The sequence below is a fragment of the Bipolaris victoriae genome, assembly GCF_000527765.1.
Source record: "Bipolaris victoriae FI3 unplaced genomic scaffold scaffold_40, whole genome shotgun sequence".
Classification (NCBI taxonomy): domain Eukaryota; kingdom Fungi; phylum Ascomycota; class Dothideomycetes; order Pleosporales; family Pleosporaceae; genus Bipolaris; species Bipolaris victoriae.
In genome coordinates, this window is record NW_014575352.1 from 19232 (window position 1) to 39659 (window position 20428).

At 53.2% G+C, this 20428-nt stretch overlaps 11 protein-coding genes across 11 annotated transcripts; 6 read left to right on the plus strand and 5 right to left on the minus strand.

The window, feature by feature from the left end:
• Positions 1-304: 304 nt before the first annotated feature.
• Positions 305-1759, plus strand: COCVIDRAFT_98607 (glycosyltransferase family 4 protein; the record flags this gene model as incomplete). Its single annotated transcript, XM_014701354.1, has 2 exons — positions 305-473; positions 552-1759. 2 exons carry the CDS (start codon positions 305-307, stop codon positions 1757-1759), a joined length of 1377 nt encoding a protein of 458 aa, XP_014556840.1.
• A 362-nt stretch (positions 1760-2121) lies between these two features.
• Positions 2122-3117, plus strand: COCVIDRAFT_98568 (hypothetical protein; the record flags this gene model as incomplete). Its single annotated transcript, XM_014701355.1, has 5 exons — positions 2122-2200; positions 2265-2305; positions 2369-2629; positions 2717-2851; positions 2899-3117. 5 exons carry the CDS (start codon positions 2122-2124, stop codon positions 3115-3117), a joined length of 735 nt encoding a protein of 244 aa, XP_014556841.1.
• Positions 3118-3549: 432 nt separating this feature from the next.
• COCVIDRAFT_15769 (hypothetical protein) lies at positions 3550-4639 on the minus strand (the record flags this gene model as incomplete). The annotated part of the gene is made up of 3 exons (XM_014701318.1): positions 3550-4321; positions 4380-4429; positions 4487-4639. 3 exons carry the CDS (start codon positions 4637-4639, stop codon positions 3550-3552), a joined length of 975 nt encoding a protein of 324 aa, XP_014556804.1.
• Positions 4640-4952: 313 nt separating this feature from the next.
• COCVIDRAFT_37557 (hypothetical protein) lies at positions 4953-6314 on the plus strand (the record flags this gene model as incomplete). Its single annotated transcript, XM_014701356.1, has 3 exons — positions 4953-5014; positions 5068-5322; positions 5375-6314. 3 exons carry the CDS (start codon positions 4953-4955, stop codon positions 6312-6314), a joined length of 1257 nt encoding a protein of 418 aa, XP_014556842.1.
• A 280-nt stretch (positions 6315-6594) lies between these two features.
• COCVIDRAFT_98664 (hypothetical protein) lies at positions 6595-7838 on the minus strand (the record flags this gene model as incomplete). Its single annotated transcript, XM_014701357.1, has 4 exons — positions 6595-6762; positions 6833-7079; positions 7155-7723; positions 7791-7838. The coding sequence occupies 4 exons, from the start codon at positions 7836-7838 to the stop codon at positions 6595-6597; spliced, it is 1032 nt and encodes a 343-aa protein (XP_014556843.1).
• A 775-nt stretch (positions 7839-8613) lies between these two features.
• COCVIDRAFT_98750 (hypothetical protein) lies at positions 8614-12324 on the minus strand (the record flags this gene model as incomplete). Its single annotated transcript, XM_014701358.1, has 1 exon — positions 8614-12324. One exon carries the CDS (start codon positions 12322-12324, stop codon positions 8614-8616), a length of 3711 nt encoding a protein of 1236 aa, XP_014556844.1.
• Positions 12325-13690: 1366 nt separating this feature from the next.
• Positions 13691-15463, minus strand: COCVIDRAFT_15773 (hypothetical protein; the record flags this gene model as incomplete). The annotated part of the gene is made up of 1 exon (XM_014701319.1): positions 13691-15463. One exon carries the CDS (start codon positions 15461-15463, stop codon positions 13691-13693), a length of 1773 nt encoding a protein of 590 aa, XP_014556805.1.
• A 380-nt stretch (positions 15464-15843) lies between these two features.
• On the plus strand, positions 15844-16788 carry COCVIDRAFT_26414 (hypothetical protein; the record flags this gene model as incomplete). Its single annotated transcript, XM_014701332.1, has 1 exon — positions 15844-16788. The coding sequence occupies one exon, from the start codon at positions 15844-15846 to the stop codon at positions 16786-16788; it is 945 nt and encodes a 314-aa protein (XP_014556818.1).
• Positions 16789-16976: 188 nt separating this feature from the next.
• COCVIDRAFT_26415 (hypothetical protein) lies at positions 16977-17472 on the minus strand (the record flags this gene model as incomplete). Its single annotated transcript, XM_014701333.1, has 2 exons — positions 16977-17085; positions 17141-17472. The coding sequence occupies 2 exons, from the start codon at positions 17470-17472 to the stop codon at positions 16977-16979; spliced, it is 441 nt and encodes a 146-aa protein (XP_014556819.1).
• Positions 17473-17669: 197 nt separating this feature from the next.
• On the plus strand, positions 17670-17897 carry COCVIDRAFT_98558 (hypothetical protein; the record flags this gene model as incomplete). The annotated part of the gene is made up of 1 exon (XM_014701359.1): positions 17670-17897. A coding segment is annotated over one exon (228 nt), but the record flags the coding sequence as incomplete, so codon positions are not given.
• Positions 17898-17962: 65 nt separating this feature from the next.
• COCVIDRAFT_98712 (hypothetical protein) lies at positions 17963-20335 on the plus strand (the record flags this gene model as incomplete). The annotated part of the gene is made up of 2 exons (XM_014701360.1): positions 17963-18687; positions 18739-20335. The coding sequence occupies 2 exons, from the start codon at positions 17963-17965 to the stop codon at positions 20333-20335; spliced, it is 2322 nt and encodes a 773-aa protein (XP_014556846.1).
• Between the last annotated feature and the right edge of the window lie 93 nt (positions 20336-20428).

The following is a 20428-nucleotide window of genomic DNA, read 5'->3' on the forward strand; positions in this document are numbered from 1 at the left end:
CGTGGGTGAGGTGAAGTGGCGCTTCACCAGCAGTTGTGTGTGCGAGAAGTCCAGCGAGTAGAATACATCGAGGAGTGCGAGCGAGCGAACGAGCACATCTGTCTCGGGGCTGTAGCAGCAGAGGGCGGATAAGAGCGTCGCACATGATATGCAGCATGGGACACTGGCCTGGGTACTCCTACTGCTACTACCACCAAAGCGGGAAGGCGCCACCACCACCACCGCCGCCGCCCCGACGGGTCATTTCTCCCTCAAGTCGCCCAAGTCACCACGTAAGTAGCGACGCACACATGCGCACGGCAACATGGCAGAGGAGAAGCAGCACATTGTCTTCTTCCACCCAGACCTAGGCATTGGCGGAGCTGAGCGGCTGGTCATCGACGCCGCCGTCGGACTGCAGAACCGCGGCCACAAGGTCACCATCTTCACGTCGCATTGCGACCCGCAACACTGCTTCGACGAGGCCCGCGATGGTAAGCCTCCATACACAACCGTCGGCCATACTCCGCTCATGTACGGCCAAGCAGCTGAGACCTGACCCTGAAGCAAAGGAACCCTCGATGTGCGAGTGCACGGCAACACCATCTTCCCCTCAGCCATCTGGGGTCGCTGCGCGATTCTCTGCGCCATCTTGCGCCAGGTGCACTTGATTGTGCACATTGCCTTGCTGTCCCACAAGCTGCAGCAACTCACCCCGTCCGTCTTCTTCGTCGACCAGCTCAGCGCAGGAATTCCCCTGCTGCGGCTGCTGCTGCCACACCCGCGCATCATCTTCTACTGCCACTTCCCCGACAAGCTGCTCGCCAAGAAGGGCGGCTTTCTGAAGACACTGTACCGTAGGCCCTTTGACTGGCTCGAGAGCTGGACCACTGGTTGCAGCGACACCATTGTCGTCAATAGCCACTTCACAAAAAGCATTTTCGCCGAGGCTTTCCCCAGCCTTAAGACCCGCGAGCCCAGCGTCGTATACCCATGTGTCGATATCAATGCTGGTCAGCCGGCGGATCTTGTTGCGCCACTGTGGAAGGAAAAGAAGGTTCTGCTGAGCATCAACCGCTTTGAGAAGAAAAAGGACGTTGGACTTGCCATCCGGGCTTTCGCAGGCCTGTCGCCCATGGAGCGCGAGCAGGCGCGGCTGGTCATTGCAGGCGGATACGATTCCCGAGTGCCTGAGAACGTCGCCACGTATACCGAATTGTGCAAACTGGCTGACTCTCTTCGACTGACCCATGCCACCGCCAAAACCGTCATTACCGCCCAAAGTATACCAGGCGACATCGCAGTCGTCTTTCTTCACTCGGTCCCCAGCAGTTTCAAGTCTACGCTTCTGGCAACTGCACGTCTCCTTATATACACACCTCTCCATGAGCATTTTGGCATTGTGCCGCTCGAAGCCATGCTGGCCGAAACACCGGTCCTGGCAGCGAATGAGGGTGGGCCAACAGAAACAGTCGTGAGCGGACAGACCGGTTGGTTGAGGGATGTTAGGAAGGTGCAGGATTGGACAGAGGTCATGCGTGTCGCTTTGGAAGATGGCCCTGGCGAACAGAGGCTGAAAGAGATGGGCGCACGTGGGAGAGATAGGGTCATAGCAGAATTCTCCAAGGAGAAGCTGGCTGAGCGCTTGGATATGGAGATTCAGGCCATGTCACAAAATACGACACGTCCAGCACTGGTTCCTTTGTCTGCAGCTGTATTGGTGGTGGGTGTGATGGGCGCTCTTGCAGCTTTGGGAATAGTCTTGGTGCTTCAAAAATAGGTCTCCTCAACCGCAATGCCGTTTGTTATTACGAGAAGACGTGTAATATTCCACCACTTGACCAGAATAATGAAACTTTTCACCCAAAATTCTGTACTGATCATGAGTTGTAAGTCCTGATTTAGCTGTCGTGTCGATTATAGTGGAGTGGACATGGAAGAGGGGACTTGGTGATTGCTTCTATCAGGTGGGCGCCGCGCGCTAGTGGCAGCTCTTAGCGCGGTCCATGAATTTCAATTGAAGCTCCATTTCCGCGACCAGCTTTCGCAGCCCCGCGCAAATCAGCACTCGACACTCTGAACCCGAATCCATACACATCCTTGATACTGTACACTTAGTTCACGCAGTCACAAAACGCCAAAATGAGGTTAACAACAGACCTGATCAACAACTCTCTATCCTTCATCAACTGTCTCACGGAGCGTGAACTCGATCTACGAGGTGCGTTGAAAGGAACAGATACTGCACTTAGGAGCTGAGTTGATATCAAAATCATTACATCTAGGTCACAAGATATCTGCTATTGAAAACATGGGCGCAGCGCGAGTAAGTTGACCTCGCGTTTGTTAGTATAACGGCTCGAGAAGAAGATGCCAACATATGACCTAGGACAACGACGCCATAGACCTCACCGACAATGACATTGGTCAGCTTGGCAACTTTCCTCTTCAGCCCCGCCTCCGCACCCTGCTCCTCGCCCAAAACCGAGTTTCGAGCATCCAACCAAGCCTCTCGTCTAGCATACCGAACCTACGCACACTAGTTCTCACCAAGAACAGGATCGCAGAGCTGGCAGATCTCGATCCCTTGGCTGGCTTCAAGTCTCTCACATACTTGTCACTTATGGGCAACCCGGTCACTAGCAAAGAGGTGAGTCGTCAGCACTCATGCTTCCCCGGCTTCTGTGCCCACACTAGCGCCAAGTGCTTTGGGCATACAACCGCTGACTCGCAGTAGAACTACAGATATTGGATCATCTGGCGCTGCCCAAGTGTGAGGTTCCTTGACTTCACTAAGGTCCGCGATGTTGAGCGGAGGAAGGCCCAGGAGTTGTTTGGAAGTGCAGACGAACCGACTGAACTTGCGAACCAGGTGTGTTGGAATGATGTCAAGTACGGGCTACATACTGATATGGCTAGATTTCGAGGAACAAATCAAAAGGTTTCGTCGTTCCTACATTCGCAAACGGGCCCGACTCGAGCAAAGAACGCATCTACACCGACGACGAAAGAAAGAGGATGCGGGCTGCTATTCTCAACGCAAGCAGCCTGGCAGAGATGGCGCAGCTGGAGAAGGATTTTGCAGAAGGACGGATTTCAGCGTACATTCTTGAGGGTGGAGACCCAATGGAGACGTAGATGGTACTTGGCTAAGAGGCTGCACAAGCATGGAGAACGAGGTACATGGCCAAAAAGGCCTTTGGACTGCAATTGTCGATGGGTTGCACACGCAAAGGGGCGCAATAGGGAAGTCAGAGTCTTGTATCCAAGGCCGTGAATTGTGGGATTTGGCGCGTGCTGATGAGTGTGTATTGGCGCACATCATTTACCGGATAATATGGATGGTTTAGGGTGAAGTCGCCGAGACAGGGCGTTGAAGCATGACTTGGAAGTAGGCTGATCTGTAATTCTTGAAACAGATTGCTTCGCGCTGGAAAAGGCTTTACCCCAATGGTATCGTAGTAGCAGTAGTAGTACACTCAGAACGCCAAAGCCAAGGATGGTGATCTCATGGAGTCGAGACAAAAGACGGCTGCCGGCAAGTAGGGACATGGAACTGCGTGATTGCCGTTACCAGCCCCTTCCCCTCCCACCTCGCCCACCCCTCCCGCCACCACCTTGATGGCCTTGCTGGAATCCGCCGCCCTGTTGCCCACCAGGTCCGGTGGGGAAGCCTCCCATGCCCTGACCAGCCATTTGCATGAAGGACGCAAAGTCCATCTGACTCGGGTCCATGCCCTGTGCCATCATCTCTTGCATCATCATTTGCATTTGCTGTTCATTCATCCCACCAGGACCCATGGCTCCGCCGCCAGCACCACCACCACCGCCTCCACCACCACCAGGGCCAGTCGGGGGCGCGCCGCCTGGTCCTCCATTACTCTGTGGGGCGCCTCCCATGCCAGGCATGCCAGGCATAGGACCACCGCCCATCATGGCCTGCATCTGCGCCATATCGTTCTTCTGGCCCTGTATGGTATTTGCCATGGCTACCTGGCGCTGCCTGTATAGCTCCCATGTAAATTCGTCGAAACCGTAGTTGAAGTAGTCGGACTGGTCCTCGCCCGGCCGGCGCCAAATCTTGTGCTCTTCTGCAAGGTCGGCATCAATATCAACAGACAGAATCTCTTTTCCCTGAGGTGGATATATGGGATTCCCATTGACGTCGATTGTCGAGGTACGTTGGGCAGGAAAGGCGGTACCTGAGAGGGCAGAGGCAGATATCTGGGGGATGGTGCCGCCTGTTGCAAGCCCGGTTTTTGGAGGGGGTTGCTGTGAGGGTGTAGTCGAAGGCGGCGGCGCCTCAATCTTTATGGCTTTGGATTCTTGGGGCTGTTGTGAGCTATTCAGTGGCTTTGGTTAGCAGGAAAGACGAGGTGGGGGGCCAAGTGGGATCTTACGCAGCAGGTTTGGCTGGTGCTGGCGCCTTCTCAATGATGATGTCGATGTCCTAGAGCTCTGTCAGCTTTGCTCGGCAGCTGTGGGCGCAGTGCCGCAAGCAACATACGGAATCGCTGTCGTCTTCATCGTCGTCGTCGTCGCCCGACTCCTCATCCATGGGCTCGTCGCCGCTTGAATTGTCTTCGGCTTTGTTTGCGTCCTTGCTCTGCTGCGTCGCAGTCTCGTCCCCATACAGGTCATCGTCGGACTCGTCTGCCATACTCGCCTCTGGATCAGACAATACGCGCCTACCCGGCCGTGTCGAGAGTGGCAGTGGATTTGAAGCAAGGAAAGGCGCGTCCACGTGATTCGTAGTCGCCGCCAGACTGACCTGGGTGCAATTGCAGAGCGCACTGGGGCTTTCTTGTCGTTCAAAGCACAGCCAACTAACACTACAGTAGACTAGCCGAGCGGAGGAGACGCGCCTTACCACCGTGGAGTCTGTGCTGCCCCTGCTCGCGCCCATCCAAACACTGCCTTCTCCATCCATCGCCTGCCCTCGCCGCACCAACAACAGGCCTTCTTGAGACGACATGGCGGGCTTTGGACGATCCAATTCACTGAGCATCAACACCGGTGGCGGCGGCGGCCTTTTGTAAGTCTCTTCCCATCAAACCACTATATCATGCCCTGGACTAACTGGAGCAGTGGCAGCAACGCATCCACACAGCAGACACCACAGCAACCCCAGCAGTCCGGCTCGCTGTTTGGCAATCTGAACAAGCCTGCAACCACCGCGCCCGCAAGTGCGGGACTCTTTGGCGCGTCTACAGCGCAGCCGTCACAGCCCCAAAGCGGAGGTCTGTTTGGCGGCGCGCTGGGCGGAAATACACAGAACCAGGCTCAGAGCAATACTCAGTCAAGCGGTCTGTTTGGTGGTGCACAGTCTAAGCCCTCGCTATTGTAGGCCATCCCCACCTTTTGCAGTGGCTCAAAGGCTAACCTGATCTCTCAGCGGCGCATCCACTCAACCGGCAACCACACCCTCCTTGTTTGGAAACAACACCACCAACCAGCAGAACCAAACGTCCACCCCCTCACTATTCGGCTCAACACAACAGCAGCCCCAGCAACAGCAACAGAGCACCTTGGGTGGAGGCATGAACTTCCCCAACAGATCCAACACTCTTGGCGGCTCTACACTTGGGGGGGCGCAGATGGGCGCGAGCGCACAACCAGTCCAGTTGACCCTCGACTCAATACGAGGAACTACACGATTCAATGACCTCCACCCCGAGCTACAAACATTGATCCAGCAGTTTGACGAGGGTGTTCAGCGAAAGATCAACTACTGCAGCCAAATCCGCGAATCGCTCCCCGGCAATGAGCGTGACATCTCTAGCATCGCGCCTGATGTAGCTTATATCGAGGCCTTTCTCTCCACGGTTGAAGTGGGACTCGACAACGACTCGGCAAACATTGCCCATCTGAAAAGCCTCGTCAAGAAAGACGCCGAAGATGCGACTTTAAGCTTCCGCGCAATCGAAAATCAGCGACTACCCGCCCAATTTCATTACCGCAACAACGGTAATCTCACGGCCTCGAGTGCAAAGACACCAGCCACTAGTGCGCTCGACGACGATGATCCAACAAAGCCCGTGGATCTGATGAGCTATTTTGACCGCCGAACTGACGAGCTTGGCCGCACCCTCGACGTGTACCAGCGACAAATCCGCGAGATTGAAGCCCATTTGCGCACGATGGAGGCGGGTACGGTAGAAAAGGCCCAGCAGTTGACGGGCAGCCGAAGTGCTCCACGCGACCAGCGACGCGAGTTGGTTGAAGCACTCAAGGCCATCGAAGGCGCCATCTTGGACTCTGCAAAGAAAGTGGGACAGGTCAGAGATGATGTCACTAAGCAGACGCTAGGCAGTGTTGGTGCTGCTCTGCTTTGAACCTGGCGCATTACCAAGATTTGCATTGGGCTGCATTTTCTTTGTTTCATTCTCCACAAAAACCAGGTAATCCTTTGTGTATAGACTGATGGGAATGGTACTAGCCACCAGGTCGGCGCGTTTGACATGTATTTGCTGCAAAAGTCTGGAAATTTCACAAAACTAGATACCCAAGGAAACCCGATAATTTGCACACTCTTGATAAACACTCTCAACTACCGGCATACACTACCATGACACTTTAAACATTGTCTGCATGCCTATACATGTGTATATCTGCTTACTTCGCTAATGCAGCCTTCACACTCGGCACCTCGTCTTCCTTGTTGAGGATATCAGGCAGAGGCCCAATAGGCGTGATCTGGAACTTGTTGATTTGACCGTGGCTCTTTGTGTAATGCTTCTTGATGTGCTCAAAATTCGTCGTGTCTTTGAAGGCAGGGTAGTCCTGTTGGCAGCATTAGCATCGAGTTCAACAACCACGACAGCAAAAATTATTTAATCCAGAATCGTCTTACCCAGTATAAATGTCTCAGCCATTTGTGAATGTGCGGGTATCCGGAGCGGATGTCACGGATGTTGCATTTGAAATGCTGTACGTAGACTGGGTCGAAGCGGATAATGGTCGTGAAAAGACGAACGTCCGCTTCTGTAACGTGTGGTGCTGACAAAAGATATGGGGTCTTCGACTGTGAGAGTGACTCTTCTAGTCGGTCTAGAGACTTGAACAGTTGAGTGACAGCCTTTGTGTATGCTTCTTCAGTTCTGCCCTCATGATTAGCATGTCTTTTTTTCTACAACAAGACAAGAAGACAGTGACAAGCAAATGGAGAAACCCACGTTGCGAATCCTGATTTGTAAACACCATTGTTGACATCATTGTACACCCACTCATTCATCTCCTCAATGTCCTTTTGTAGATCTTTGGGGAACAAATCAACCTTCTTGTACTTTTCTTCGATGATGTCGTCAAAGGCTGTGTACATCATCCTGATGATCTCTGCTGACTCATTGCTCACTATCTTGTTCGTCTTCTTGTCGTAAAGCGTCGGTACCGTGAACCGCCCCTCATAGTCTGGGTTCTGCTCAAAGTAGATGTCTCGGAGATGTGTGTAATCTTGGTGCAATGGATCCGGCGTAGTGTTTCCTGGAATTCTTTCATCGGATGACGCAAACCGCCATCCCTTTTCTGCCATGTGCCAGTGGACGCTATTGTACGAAATAATATCTTCGAGGCCCTTCAATTGGCGCACAATCAGTGTGCGATGGGCCCATGGACATGCGTACGAGACGTAAAGATGATATCGGCCTTTTTCTGGTGGGAATTCGGCGTTGGGTTTATTCTCAATCCAATTTCGGAAGACAGAGGTTTGACGCTTGAACTCGCCGCTCTTATCGCCAGGCTTGACCTTTGCTTAGAGTTAGAAAGGGTGTTCTTCTGGCACACTTCTTTACACGTGAGTATAGGGGGCATACCCAATCTGTGATTGATCCCTTGCTCTCTTGTCCGGGAGCTTTGTCCATGGCTGTAGGCTTATCTAACGCGGAGAAAGATCGTATGTATTGTGTCGGGAAAAAAAGATGGCGCAAACGTGGCGTACTACGAAGCTGGTATATGGGTACTCGCAGGAATCGCAAGGCACAAAGTGACATAGAATCAAGTTTCCTGTTTTACCCTGAGGACCTACCCAGACTATATATAGCTGTCATGGAAGGCTTTGTGTCTGTACCAGCGAGAACGTCATAGCGTCATTGCATTCCGATTTGGTGGGGCATGCGTTCCGAGAGCGAGTTACTCAGCATTGCACAAGCTTTACTAACCCTTGAGGATGACAAAGAGCTTAGGGTGTATAAGCACGTGCTGGCGATGCGGGGAAGTAAGGTTCTAGACATGATGATTTTCCTGGATATCATAAGAAATCGATCTCGTATACACATGACGTACCAGACGACAAAGAGCAGGAACTCATAACGTGAGGATGGACAAACATGATCGATCCATTTATTCCATTGCCAACTACTCTTGAATTGTGCACGGGCATCTCACGATGACCTGGGTATTGAAAAGTCCCAACCAAGCCCCCTCCAAAAAATGCTTAGAAGAAAGCCTATGTCAAGCATATGACCCGCTTGATTCCTCGGCACAAAGGCCATCTCCAGTGAGGGCCTGACCAATACTCGCTAAAACGCAGCAAAGTGGAACACAAAACAAAAACACAAACTCGGAAATATAATACATGTTAGAGAGAAAGAAAATGTCCATATATCGGAGTGCACAGCAGAAGAAGCTCACCAGGCTTTACTCAACCTCAGTCAACCATCGGCGGATGCCCTCCTTCAACGACGAATCATTCTCAGTCCTTGGCAGGGCACTCTTGGTCGTTGTCGCCTTCTTGTCGTCGCTACTTTTAGACGCATGTCTGCCACCGCGTTCAGCGGTAACCTCCTTCACCACGACTTCCAGCGCTTCGAAAAGAACGCTCTTACAATCTATGTGGGGTACCTCGACGTGTGGTATGGCGTCAGAATCTCCTCTCGTATCACGGCGCCCTCGTCTGCTACTCGAACGAGACGACTGAGCCGAATTGGCGCGCGTCACCTCTCCTGACTGGGCAAGCACACGATCCACGCCGTCGATGAGGGTGGCATCAAAATCCATGATGGTTTCTGTAACAAACTTCTCGGCAAGATGAACTTCTGTCATCATAGGCGCGACAGTGCCAGATGTGTAGGGGTTTCCGTATTGAGAGCGACCCGGGAGCACGCCCGGTGTCATGGCTGACTGTTGGTATGTGGGAGTAGGAATGAGTTTGACCAAACGTCGCAGGCTTATGCGCTTGATGGAAAAGTTGCTTGTATCAGCGATAAGTGCAGAGCATATATCGATCCAGCGCTCAAGCGGACCAGACTCCAGGCTAGGGGTGGTGATGGCACTGAGGGGTGTGGGCTCTGCACTCATTGCCCGTTTGATATCACGTTCAAGCTCACGGTAAGGCTTGATGGCTTGGACAGCAAAGTCCGGGTGGAACTGGCTGAGCCACCCAGCAACATTCACGGGCTGCTCCGGCTCACCGTGTGGCACTGAGAGAACAGATGACTCACCAAAACTAGAACCCGGTTGGCTAGAAGCTGATCCGTAGCCCCCTAGTAGTGGTGATTGGAGTGGAGAATCGAAATCCGGTAGCGGAATATCGACATCAATAACACCGTCTTTCTCATTGACCGAGAGCTTCAAGTGGCCCTCGAAAGTCTTGTGACGCTCAGGGATAGGCCGTGCAGCTGAAGCAGGAACGCCAGGGCAGCCAACGTTAGAGTAGGTATCGGGAGAAACATTATCAGTGGAAGGGTCAAGAGGAAGCGGAGAGTCGGCAGCATCGCTTTCAAATACACGATCCATCGAGAGCTCTTGTACCATGAGCTCAAGCTGCGATCGTGACCTTTCCTGCCCCCGATATCCAACACCATCGTCTGTCGTCTGAAAAAATTCACTCTGGTCGGTAGAAGACGAGCGCCGGCCACTCCAGAAGTTCATAAAGCCACTCCATCGGCTTGTGTTGCTCGAATCATTACTTGCAAGACTGGTTTGTCCTGTGCCACTTCTTTGCAAGGTACTGATCAGGTTCGAAGAGGCTAAACTGTCACTGCTTTCTGGTCGTGTTTCAGAGGCAGGGCCAAATGATTTCGTCCTAGGAAACGTAAAGTGAGCAATAGGGATTGTCTCTTGGGGTATGATTGTTGAAGTGGTCACTGTGCTACTTGATGTCACGGGTCCTTCAGACAAGGAAGGAATCACTAGACTCGTGCGGACCGAATGTGCGGACGAACGCCGGGAGTGTCCTGTTGGTCGGACAAGCTCAGGCGCCTCGATCACAGCAGATTCCGAGCGCTCGTGTGTTGACTGCACCGGTATCTGATGTACGCTCTGGGGCCTTGGTGGCTGTAATAGGATATTTGACATGCTTTGCTTGCTACGGGGTCCTCGGCGATTGATTTGGCGGCGTAGGGATTGCTGCCTCGAAGGAGGCATATTAGTTGGAGGCGACTGAGAGTAGGCTCGGAGCGACGTTGAAGTGCTGGGTCGGATGTAGGTACTGTCCGCTAAAGCAGGTGCATTAGGTGGCAGAAAGGCAGCGAGAAGAAATATTAGTCTTCGGGCAGCCATCTTGTCTGGAGACACAATAACAGTGCGGTTAGAAATGGTCAGGTTCTCGCCAGCTGTGGCCTTTTGCTTTTCGCGGTGGCGCTTGCGATGCCATTTGGGACCCAGCATGTTCAGCCATTCAGTGTGGTTACCCAAAAACGCCGTCAAGAGGTTGAAAAAGAAGAAATTCTGTTCTCGACGACCTGCCCATCTACCAAGCCATCTAGCCTCTTCACGCCACACACCCCATTTGCCTTGGCCAGTCATGACGCGTGGAATCCTCATGCCGCTCACCACACGATTGCCAGTGAGCTCTGCTGCTATTTGGATTTCCCTATCCATCATCAGGGCATTAGGTTGCAGCCTCAAGGCTCTCCGAGAGTACTGAAGAGATGACTCGCGAAAACTAGTTCGCGAAGACTGGCTCCGTTGGTGCTGGGCTCCTGTTGGAGTAATCGGCTCGGGTGATTTTGGCGACTTGAACTGCGCCAAGATGCGCTCTTGAACCACGTGTTGGAGACTTGTAAGTGCACGCATGATGACATCCCAGTGCTGGCCCACTACATCGACTCGATCGTCGACGTCGCTGCTCAATGAAGATGAAAAGAGTGAATCGACACCAAGGTTGGCGTCAGCAAAAGCCCATCCTGCACGCCGATCCGAGTCTAGGGACGAGGCAAGCGACTCCTGGCCGGGAGCAGAGGTGGATAGATGTGTTGGATTCTTCAAGCTTGTACCGCGCGATGACGGTCTCAGGCTCGGTATTGTTTGCGATATTGGCAGGTGGAGGATGATGGTGATGGCATACATGGGGCTCTTTCGTGTATGTGAGGGATAGACAGGTTTGGTGGCAGCCGGTTTGGAATTTGATGCTGGAAAAGGAAAGCCGTTGCCCTTTGGAAGTGAACTTTGTGGTGTCGGTGTGCGATCGTCGTTATCCTCTTCTGGCATGGTTACGGAAAACATACGGGTGATGAAAATGGTCCTACGCTTGGGCTCCTTTGGTATGCTCTCGTTGGAGTCATTGTGTGCCAGATCGGTTGGCGGGTTGGCGGGGGTAAAAGATTTGGCGAGATGGCTTCTGCGACGGAGGCCTTCTGCGCGGCCCAAGGAGGTGGTAGCATCCTGTATGCTCGTGCCCAGGACAGATGAGTCGGCGGGCCTAGTGTCGAGAGGTACAATGTGTATTTTGTTCGAGTTGCCTCTGTAGTTCATGGCCAGATTGCCGAACATGCAGTCGAGACAGATATTGGCCAGGTCCGTCGACTCCTTGGCTCGGGCCTGCGCCTTGGCTTGGAGCTGGGCATGCTCGTCAATGTTTGGCATGGAGGATATGGAGCTGCCGCGGGTTCGGACGCGGGTGAATCCCCCAACCGTGGGCGAGCGTGGTGGTGCCGTAGGCTCTGTAACAAGGGACGATCTCCGGGCATGAAGACTTCCCAATGCCGGGCCTGCGGTGCTGGCGGTGATGACAGTGCTGGAGTTGGCTCCACCAAACGCTCGCGCACGTGGGTTGGGACTTGTGGGCGGTTCGGGGCGTGGGGGGGCTGGCTTGGAGTCGAACAGGATGGCCTTGGGCATGGCCGGAGTCTCATCCTGGGCAATGATGATGCGGCAGTCGCGAGGGTAGTCGAGGTCAATCTCGGGCAGAGGCCCGTCATGTCCGCTGCCGGGCGTCAGGGGCGCGGCGTGTAGGGGATAGGGCTGGCCGTCGGGGTGGTAGAGCGTGTTGGACTCGGGATACAGCAGGTGTCGCGTGTGGCTTTCTTCCGTGGCTGAGTCGAGGACCGTGGGCGAGGCGGCGTGCGACGCGTTTGCACCCTTGCGGCTGCTGAAAAGATGTCCGATCATGGCTGGCAGTGGGCGCATTCCGCCATGGGAGCGTGGGCGGGGGCCTTAGTAGTGGGCGAGGGAGCCGTCGTCGAAGTGGCGGGCTCGAGCAGTACGGCGGCCTCGTAGACCCATGGCAGCGCCCTGTCGACTGCTGGGGAGGGGGGGGCCTGGTGGAAGGGGGGAGGGTAAGGGTGAGGGTGAAGGTGGAGGCACAGGCAAAGGTAAAGAACGAGGGGTGAGGGGTGAAGGGCTGTGAAGGTGATGTCACACGCGGCGGTTTGACGAGTGCAGCATGCAGCGTGTCAGTGTGCAGTGGGTGCACGGGTGCTCGTGAGGCGGCAGGGCAGCACGAGGCCGTGGAGACAGAGGTTGGTGGAGCCTGGAGAGGGGCCGTGGGTGGATGCGTGCTCAGGCAGCGTGTCGCGTGTGTGCGGAGAGGGGAGAGGGTGGGTTTGGCTGCTTAGTTATGGAAGGGCGGTGAGAGGGCAGAGAGGCTGAGGGCGTCTTTCCAGCGCAGTCGACCTGCACTTCGACCCTCCATCCTCCTCCACGGTACATACTACCAGCACAGGCTGCCTGCACATGACCTGCACGTACCGACATACATGGCACCCGTATGTCCACACACATGCGCGCCGATGGATGCTCACGCCCTTGACAATGGTGATGATAATGACCATAATAATGACAAAGCACCCGTACTTGGACTCGCACCATCACCACTACCACCGCCACCCGTGCCGCCACTCATGATCATAATGTATCCCATCCGCCGCCAGCCAGCAGTCCACACCTACCGTAGCTCATCTCCCAGGATACCCTAGGCTCTTCTCATGCATGCGCTGCCAAAAAGTCTCGGTGCAACACAACCACTCTGTCCCTAAGCCCCGGCGCGGGCGGCGCTACATTCCAGTTACCGCTCCCACGACAACACAAATATAAGCGACAGCAATAACAGGCGGTGTATCCACGCCGAAACCACAGGTACATACTTACACAAGAAGCCTTGTTACATTTGTTCGGAGCCGCTCGGTCCGCGCTTCTCGCCAGCACCGCAACATCTCCCAGAAGCTTTCTGCCAATACATAACCGCCTTTGCAAACGTCAAGAGCGCCTCACTATCTGTTGCCCGATATCGGCCATGTCCACCAACAGCAGAATCGCCTTGGAGGGGGCGAAGATCTCTACCCATCCAAACAACAGCCTTGTGTCTGCAAAACCCCCCACTAGCCCGCTGGCTGCTAAATCTCGTCTACAACTAGTGCAACACATATTCTCTCCCACTACTCTACAAGTCTGCACACCACCAGCTAACACCACGTGCTTGCTCAGAGTAACTCGATTAGGCCTACCTAGTGACTGATGCAAGGAAAAAAGCGCCGAGTATTGCGCTCAAAAAGAACTACAGTACTCCTTGGACATGCACATCCAAGACACAATGTACAACGCCTGGCGCATACATCTTAACCCACTCAACATGCTCTACCTTTACAGCCATGTTGCCTGTCCTGTCATTTCGGCGCTTGACTAGCTTGTCAATCTCTCTCTCAATCTCCTTGCTTCTCGACTCGACGTCTCTGATCCCAATGTTCTCGTGTACGTGGATCCATCCACCGCGTTGCCTATCTAGCATATCAACTGCAATACCCCACGATAATCTCGAAGTAGGCAGTAAGCCTAGGTTTACATGCCGAATGGGTAGCTGGCAAACCAAGCCCAAGCTTGTACTCATCGCTGTATAGTCTGACTTGGCTCCTTCATTGCTTGCCTGGAACACCCAAAAGTCCGCTTTTTGTATGCCAGCAGTGTCATTGAGCGCAAGCCTATTCGGGGCTTCTGCACTAGTCTGCCTTAACTGACAAAGGTCGTCTCCCTTGATGATCTTGCATGACCAACCATTCCTCTCTGCGCCTCGTCGCAGACCTTCAACTGACCATGGATTAATTTCCCAGCACAGTACTCTGCGAATCCCGTCTTGGCGATACTCTCCACTCTTCTTGTATGAAAAGGCAAAATAGCCAATGCCTGCATAGAGATCCACAGCTGCCGAGGCTTCGTCCAAGTCAGTGGTGACTGCAGCAAGGTTGAGTATTCGAGTCTTCTCGCGGATGTTGCCACGGCTAAACATGGTATACAGAGGTGCCCAGACTTGCCAAATACCGTTTTGTTTTGCCGTAACCCACAAAGCTCCTTCAAAGTCATTGGCAGTGGGACATGAGATAGTCTGGGGCGTAGGGCTGGGTCCAAATTCACCGTGTATCGGTACAAGATTGACTGGTCGGCGCAGAATGTTCTCCTGGTTCCGGCTTGCCCCCGAATCCATATTGGGGTTGGTGTCTGTCTTTGGTGGGATAGGTGAGTTGATTGCTACATGTGTTGCACCAACTGATGCTGCAACGTGCCGCCAGACCGGTGCTAGTAACTCTGAATCCACGGCATGCTGAGACAGAAGTATCTGCCATTCTGTGGATCCAAAAGCATTGTGTGGAAGCAGAAGCATGGGCTTGTATATCGAGTACCCATCTGGGAAAGCGGAGACAAGGACTCCAGGCGACAAGTCCATGTCAGCTAGCATCGAATCCTGTAATGTCGACAGAGCTTCTTTCAACGCTCTGTGCATCGGGCTTTTCATGGCTGAGAACCTGAGAGGACTAGCTCCATCGGCATGATGCGCTAGTTCAATGTCGTGGTGAAGATACTCCAGATCCAAGTTCTGTAATATTGTGGACTTGAACTCATTACTGCTTTCTTCAGTGAGATGCGCGTTTGCATCGCCACTGATTGAAGGATAGAAGATGGTCGTCGGGATACGCATCCGTTGCTGGAACACATCCTCTTGTACTGGCATCAACGCATCCTTCCCAACAGGAAGTTCAACGTTCTGTCCCATAATAAAATCGTACTCAAATGGCGACAACCTCGTTTCGCCTTGCATACCAGATGCTTTCGTGGTCGGTGTTTCTCGAATTGGAACTACATCGCCTTGTTTCAGAGTAGTGTGCGCGACGAGTGTTGTATGATTTTCGCACGGCTCGGGCATAATTTTGCTACTCCGGTCGAGCTGGCCCGCTCGTTCAAGAGCAGATTTCACTGTCTTGACGTGGCTCTTCGGAACTATGAAGACCACTCTCGCATTGACCTCCTCCTGTTCTTGATTCTCCGTTCTGTGGCTCATAGTATACGCAATCTGCTGATTCTTGCTGTGGGTGTTGGGAAATGAGTGTCATGGTTTTACGGCGTACGCTGGAGAATCCGTGCATTTCAACGTAGCTAGCTCAAAGCAACTAATCACGACCAGAACACACGCTGCTCAGACTGAACTCGATGGTTGTTGGACATGGTGCGGTTGAACATGTCCGCTTCGATCACAGACATGACAGTGGCATTAAAATGTTTTCACAATTGAGGGCAGGGCAAGAGCTGACGGTCACATTGCTCAATGCTGTACTACCCCGCCCCCACCAGGACCCTACGTAACCTTGCTGCGTACCTGCGGCCAGCAATCATCCTTCCATACCCTCACGCACACCACCTGGCCTATCGTCCACACCAAACATGTCGCTGTCAAACATTGATCTCGTGAACCAATGCGACGGGTTCCCTTACCCCGACGTAAACCTGGAAACCTATCTCGCCTCCATCAACACGTACTACCAACTGCGCGTCTCAGGCCACAACTATGGGCTCGGTTACATGCTACCTTCAGTTGTTGAGGTATTTCGTGGCGTCTCAAACTGGGAGATTGATGATAACGCGCGGATTCTATGTCTCGCAGTTGGTTCAAACGCACAAGAACGGTCCGCAGCAATAGAGACGACACTATTGGCACTGCGCCAAACCGGTCATTTCAAGGTGCTGGATAAGTGGAGAGGGGAACTGTATGCTGTCTATGGTAAAAACAAAGAGTTGCTGTTCAACGTAGAGAGAAGTGCCAGTCCCCTGTTTGGTGTCATTACATACGGTGTACACCTCACTGCCTTTACACGCACACGTGGAGAAATCAAGATTTGGACTCCGAGAAGGGCACGTACGAAGCAGACATATGGAGGCATGCTCGATAATGCCGTGGCTGGTGGTATCGCGTCAGGGGAGAGTCCATTCGAGAGCCTGGTCAGAGAATGCGCAGAAGAGGCTTCACTGCCGGAAGAGCTGGTGCGCAAGAATGCAAAGGCATGCGGCACAGTCACGTACTGGTACGTCCGTGACGAGAGAGCGGGCGGCGAGACGAACTTGATGCAGCCCGAAGTTCAATACGTCTATGATCTTGAGCTTCCTGAAGATACGATACCGAAGCCCGGCGACGATGAGGTTGAGGAGTTCTACCTATGGACCGTAGACGAAGTGCAGGAGGCTATGAGAAACGGAGAGTTCAAACCCAACTGTTCCCTGGTCGTGCTTGACTTTCTCGTGCGGCATGGCATCCTGACGACGGAGAACGAGAGGGATTACATCGAGTTGGTGAGCCGATTGCACAGAAAACTCGAATTCCCCACACTATGAAAATAAAAAAGAGCATTGGGATTTTCTCGCCAGAGCTAGGAGAGCCTCTGAAGGCGTCCTTTTATTTCAAGAGGGTATTCAGACGCCTTGCCGAACTTTTAAACCAGAGGATACCAATACCACATGCCACCAAAACGCCTGCCCATGCTTTCTTTGTCATTCTCTCATATGCGCGATGACGCGCCCAACTATGAGTGCTTCACAAGCATGTAGATGTCGTCAATCTTCAGTCCGCTGAGCTTGCGGTGGGGTCCTTCCATGTACAGCAAAAGCCCGCCAAAACTAGCAAAGTATTTTCTACATGCAGTCAGTAGCCAGTCCAGCATGACAGGGCTGCCTGGATAGTGCTCACATGGTGTCTCCGTTGCCTCCTTCCATACGGTAGTTTTTGCCGTAGCAGACATAGTCATACATATCTGCCAGCGTCGCCACGCCCTGTTTGCCTACGTTTCTCCACATTGTGTCGTTCTCGCCCTTTGAGCTGCCGTCGAGGGCGAGGGTTGTGGCTAGGACCAGGCTGATGCTCTCACCAACCGTTACGGGGAACAGCTCGTGGTTAATATCGAGGGTCATGGTGATTTGGCTGTCGGTCGAGGTGCCATAGATGCGGGAGACGCGATCATATTTCTCGTTGTTAATGGACGTGATGTTGAACGTCTCTTCGAAGACCTGGGCGTCGGCCATGGTGAGGGAAGAGGGCAGACAGGGATCGAATGCGCGTGTGTTTGGGTGCGAGGTGCTGCGATGCCGATGCGACGAACAAAGCTTGAAGCGGCCGTCGGTCAGAGCGGCGGCATGTCTTGGCACCGCCTTTACCTCCGAAGCGCTCTCCGCAACTCCACCAGGGTGCACCGTCGCTCTCTCACCCACCAGCCACTGTGCCACAACCGGCCGACAACAGGCCCAACCCGCATCCTCACCCTCACCCTCAGCCTCGCCTTTACCCTTGCATTCACACTGAGCTTCACCACGTTTACATTGCACATGCCGGCTCTCGTGCCTTCTCTTCTCGTGATAACCCTCCCAATCGGGCTGCTCACAGCGCCTGCTACGCCCCAGCCTCCGTTCGCGCCCCGGCCCCCCTCTCTCTGCCTCTGACACGTCCTTGATGAGCTACGAGCGTTACTTGATGAATCTATTCAGCTTCCACGACTTCGACTACTTTTCGCCCGAGATGCTCGACTTGATTCCGAGTCGCGAGTGTAGTCCTTCGGGCTTTGATCCGCTCAATCAGCCGATGCCCAAGGCTGCCGCGAGCCAGAGCAGCATGCTGCTAAAACTGCCTGACGACATCTTCAAATGTGTCATGGACTATTTGGATCGCGACGCTGCGTGGAGTCTGAAGCGCCTGTGCAAGGGCATGGCAAACAGCGTGACCGTGAACCAACTACTCTACAAATACCCCATACAACTCAACGACGTGCGTGACATCAGGCTGGGCGACTGGAAGTATAGGAGCATCGGCAGGACCCGGTGGATGAGCTTCATGGACAGCATCAATGACTCCAACCGCCGCCATGTCCACAAGCTGGCAATGTCTCACTGGGCAAGCATCGACGACTTCAAGTGGATAGAGGATAATCTGCCTTGCCTCACCAGCCTTGACATATCAGCCATCAAGGACTTTGTCTGGACTCCTGAAGAGACTTGGACATGGAAGATGTTGGCCGACGCCTGCCCATGTCTGTTTGCACGCTTGGAAGAGCTAGAGGTAGCAAACTGGGCAGACTACACTGCACACTCTCGCATCGAATACAGCTACTCGTACCAGGACTATCGCTTCAAGCAGAGTTTCAGAATATCACGGAGACGAGACGGCGGATCCGTCGCCAACGCCATCTTCCCCATTTGCAAGAGGCTCAAAACGCTCGCGATACGGGAGCGATACTCGGGCTTCCAGTAAGTCGCGTTGTCATATCGTCATTTATCCACGCTAACTCTTAGACCCAGCACATGGAATGAATGGGAGGTTCACCAACGCGTTTGCTGTCTCGTAGACGGCGTACAAAAGTACTGCCCAGAAACCATGACAAAGCTCAGGGTACACGACTACGCCCCCTATCGATCACTCTTTTCCACAGATGCGACAAAATGGTCGCGCATCAAAGATGTCGAGATAGGCCTGTATTCCTGGATGGAGGACCGCCGTGACAGGGACGTCATCGGACCAATTCCATATCGGATAACCCAAGGTCATCACCATCGTGACGAGGAAGAAGCCTTTGACGACAAGACATTTGACGCGTGCGAGCGCGATCATATGGTCCTGGGCAACCATGTTGTGCAAGGCGTCGGGGCATCATTTGAAGACTTACTCCAGAGCCTGCAGACCATATCCAAGAAATACCCCAACATCAACATGAAACCTATTCGGAACCTCCGGAACATAACCTTGCATCCGTTTCATCTCGTCAACGTCATGCAGCGACGTAATCATTTTGGCCAGCCGCCCCAGCAAATCAACGATCCTGCAATGAGCGATCCGAGCTCTAAGCCCGAAGTGCAGGAGGCATTGCGATGGCTTGCGCGAGAGTGTGACTGGAAGCCAGTTCTTGCCTGGGAAAGCATGATGTGCGATGTCTTCCCTGCAAACCTAGAGCCCAATCGCACTTTTCTGCCCAAACCTGACATTCTCTCACGCATACAGACAATGGTGGCACGACTCAGAAGTCTGGACATACCCATTCGTATCTCGATTGGTGATCGTGGAAATACTTGCCCCTCATCAGGTCTGGATGGTAGCTTGTACTTTGGTCCCTTCAAGACTTTTGTCGGAGAGGGTGCCGAGAGGCGCGAAGTGCTTCTGCCGACCCAGGCAGTCTTTAGCCTTACCCCTATCGCCTCCATGGTAGACGAGCTGACTATTCAGTACCCTGCCGATGTTCCAGGTGTCTCGGGCTGGCTTCGTGCAGCAAAACGCCCCACACCGGCAGAGAAAACACTCATGGAGCGTGAAATGATTGGCTGGCGTCGCTTTTGGATGCGCTATGCTTCACAGTTTAAAAATCTGAAGAAGCTTACTGCAAACGTACCCAACGACATTTACGAAGATTGGGGAAAATCAGAGCTTGTCACGCTGCTTGAAGATGAGCGGTGGCAGATGTTAGAGGTAGAAGACAAACAAGACTACAATTCCAGTAGCTACTTTCCTTTCACCAATCCATCAAATCTGAGGTACAGATTGACGAGGAACCGTAGCAAGACGAAGTTTGCTCAGAGGGTGTTTTTCCGGCTCAATAATGAGCCACTAGATCTAGTGGTAGCTCAGCCCGAGCTGGGTGCCAAAGAGAGGGAAGAGAGAGAGATTACAGATGCGATGATCAAGGAGAGCGAGTCAATATGTGAGAGGAGTCCGGGACACCGGTTCTGGATGAGAAGAGAAGGCCAAGAGAAAGCAGCAAGTAAGGTGGAAGAGAAAGACGGCAAGAGGAAATGGTCAGACAATGACGAGAATGGGGTCAATGGAGAGAAGGGATCAGAAGAAATGGAGGCCAAACGACCGAGGATTGAACGAGAAGGCTTTGCAGAGTTTTTCCATGTCTTGTGAGTGCATGCAAAGGGGCTAATGGTGGCGAATATAGCATACACGTACGGCTCGTTATAGACACATATACTACACATTTAATACAAGAGGAATATT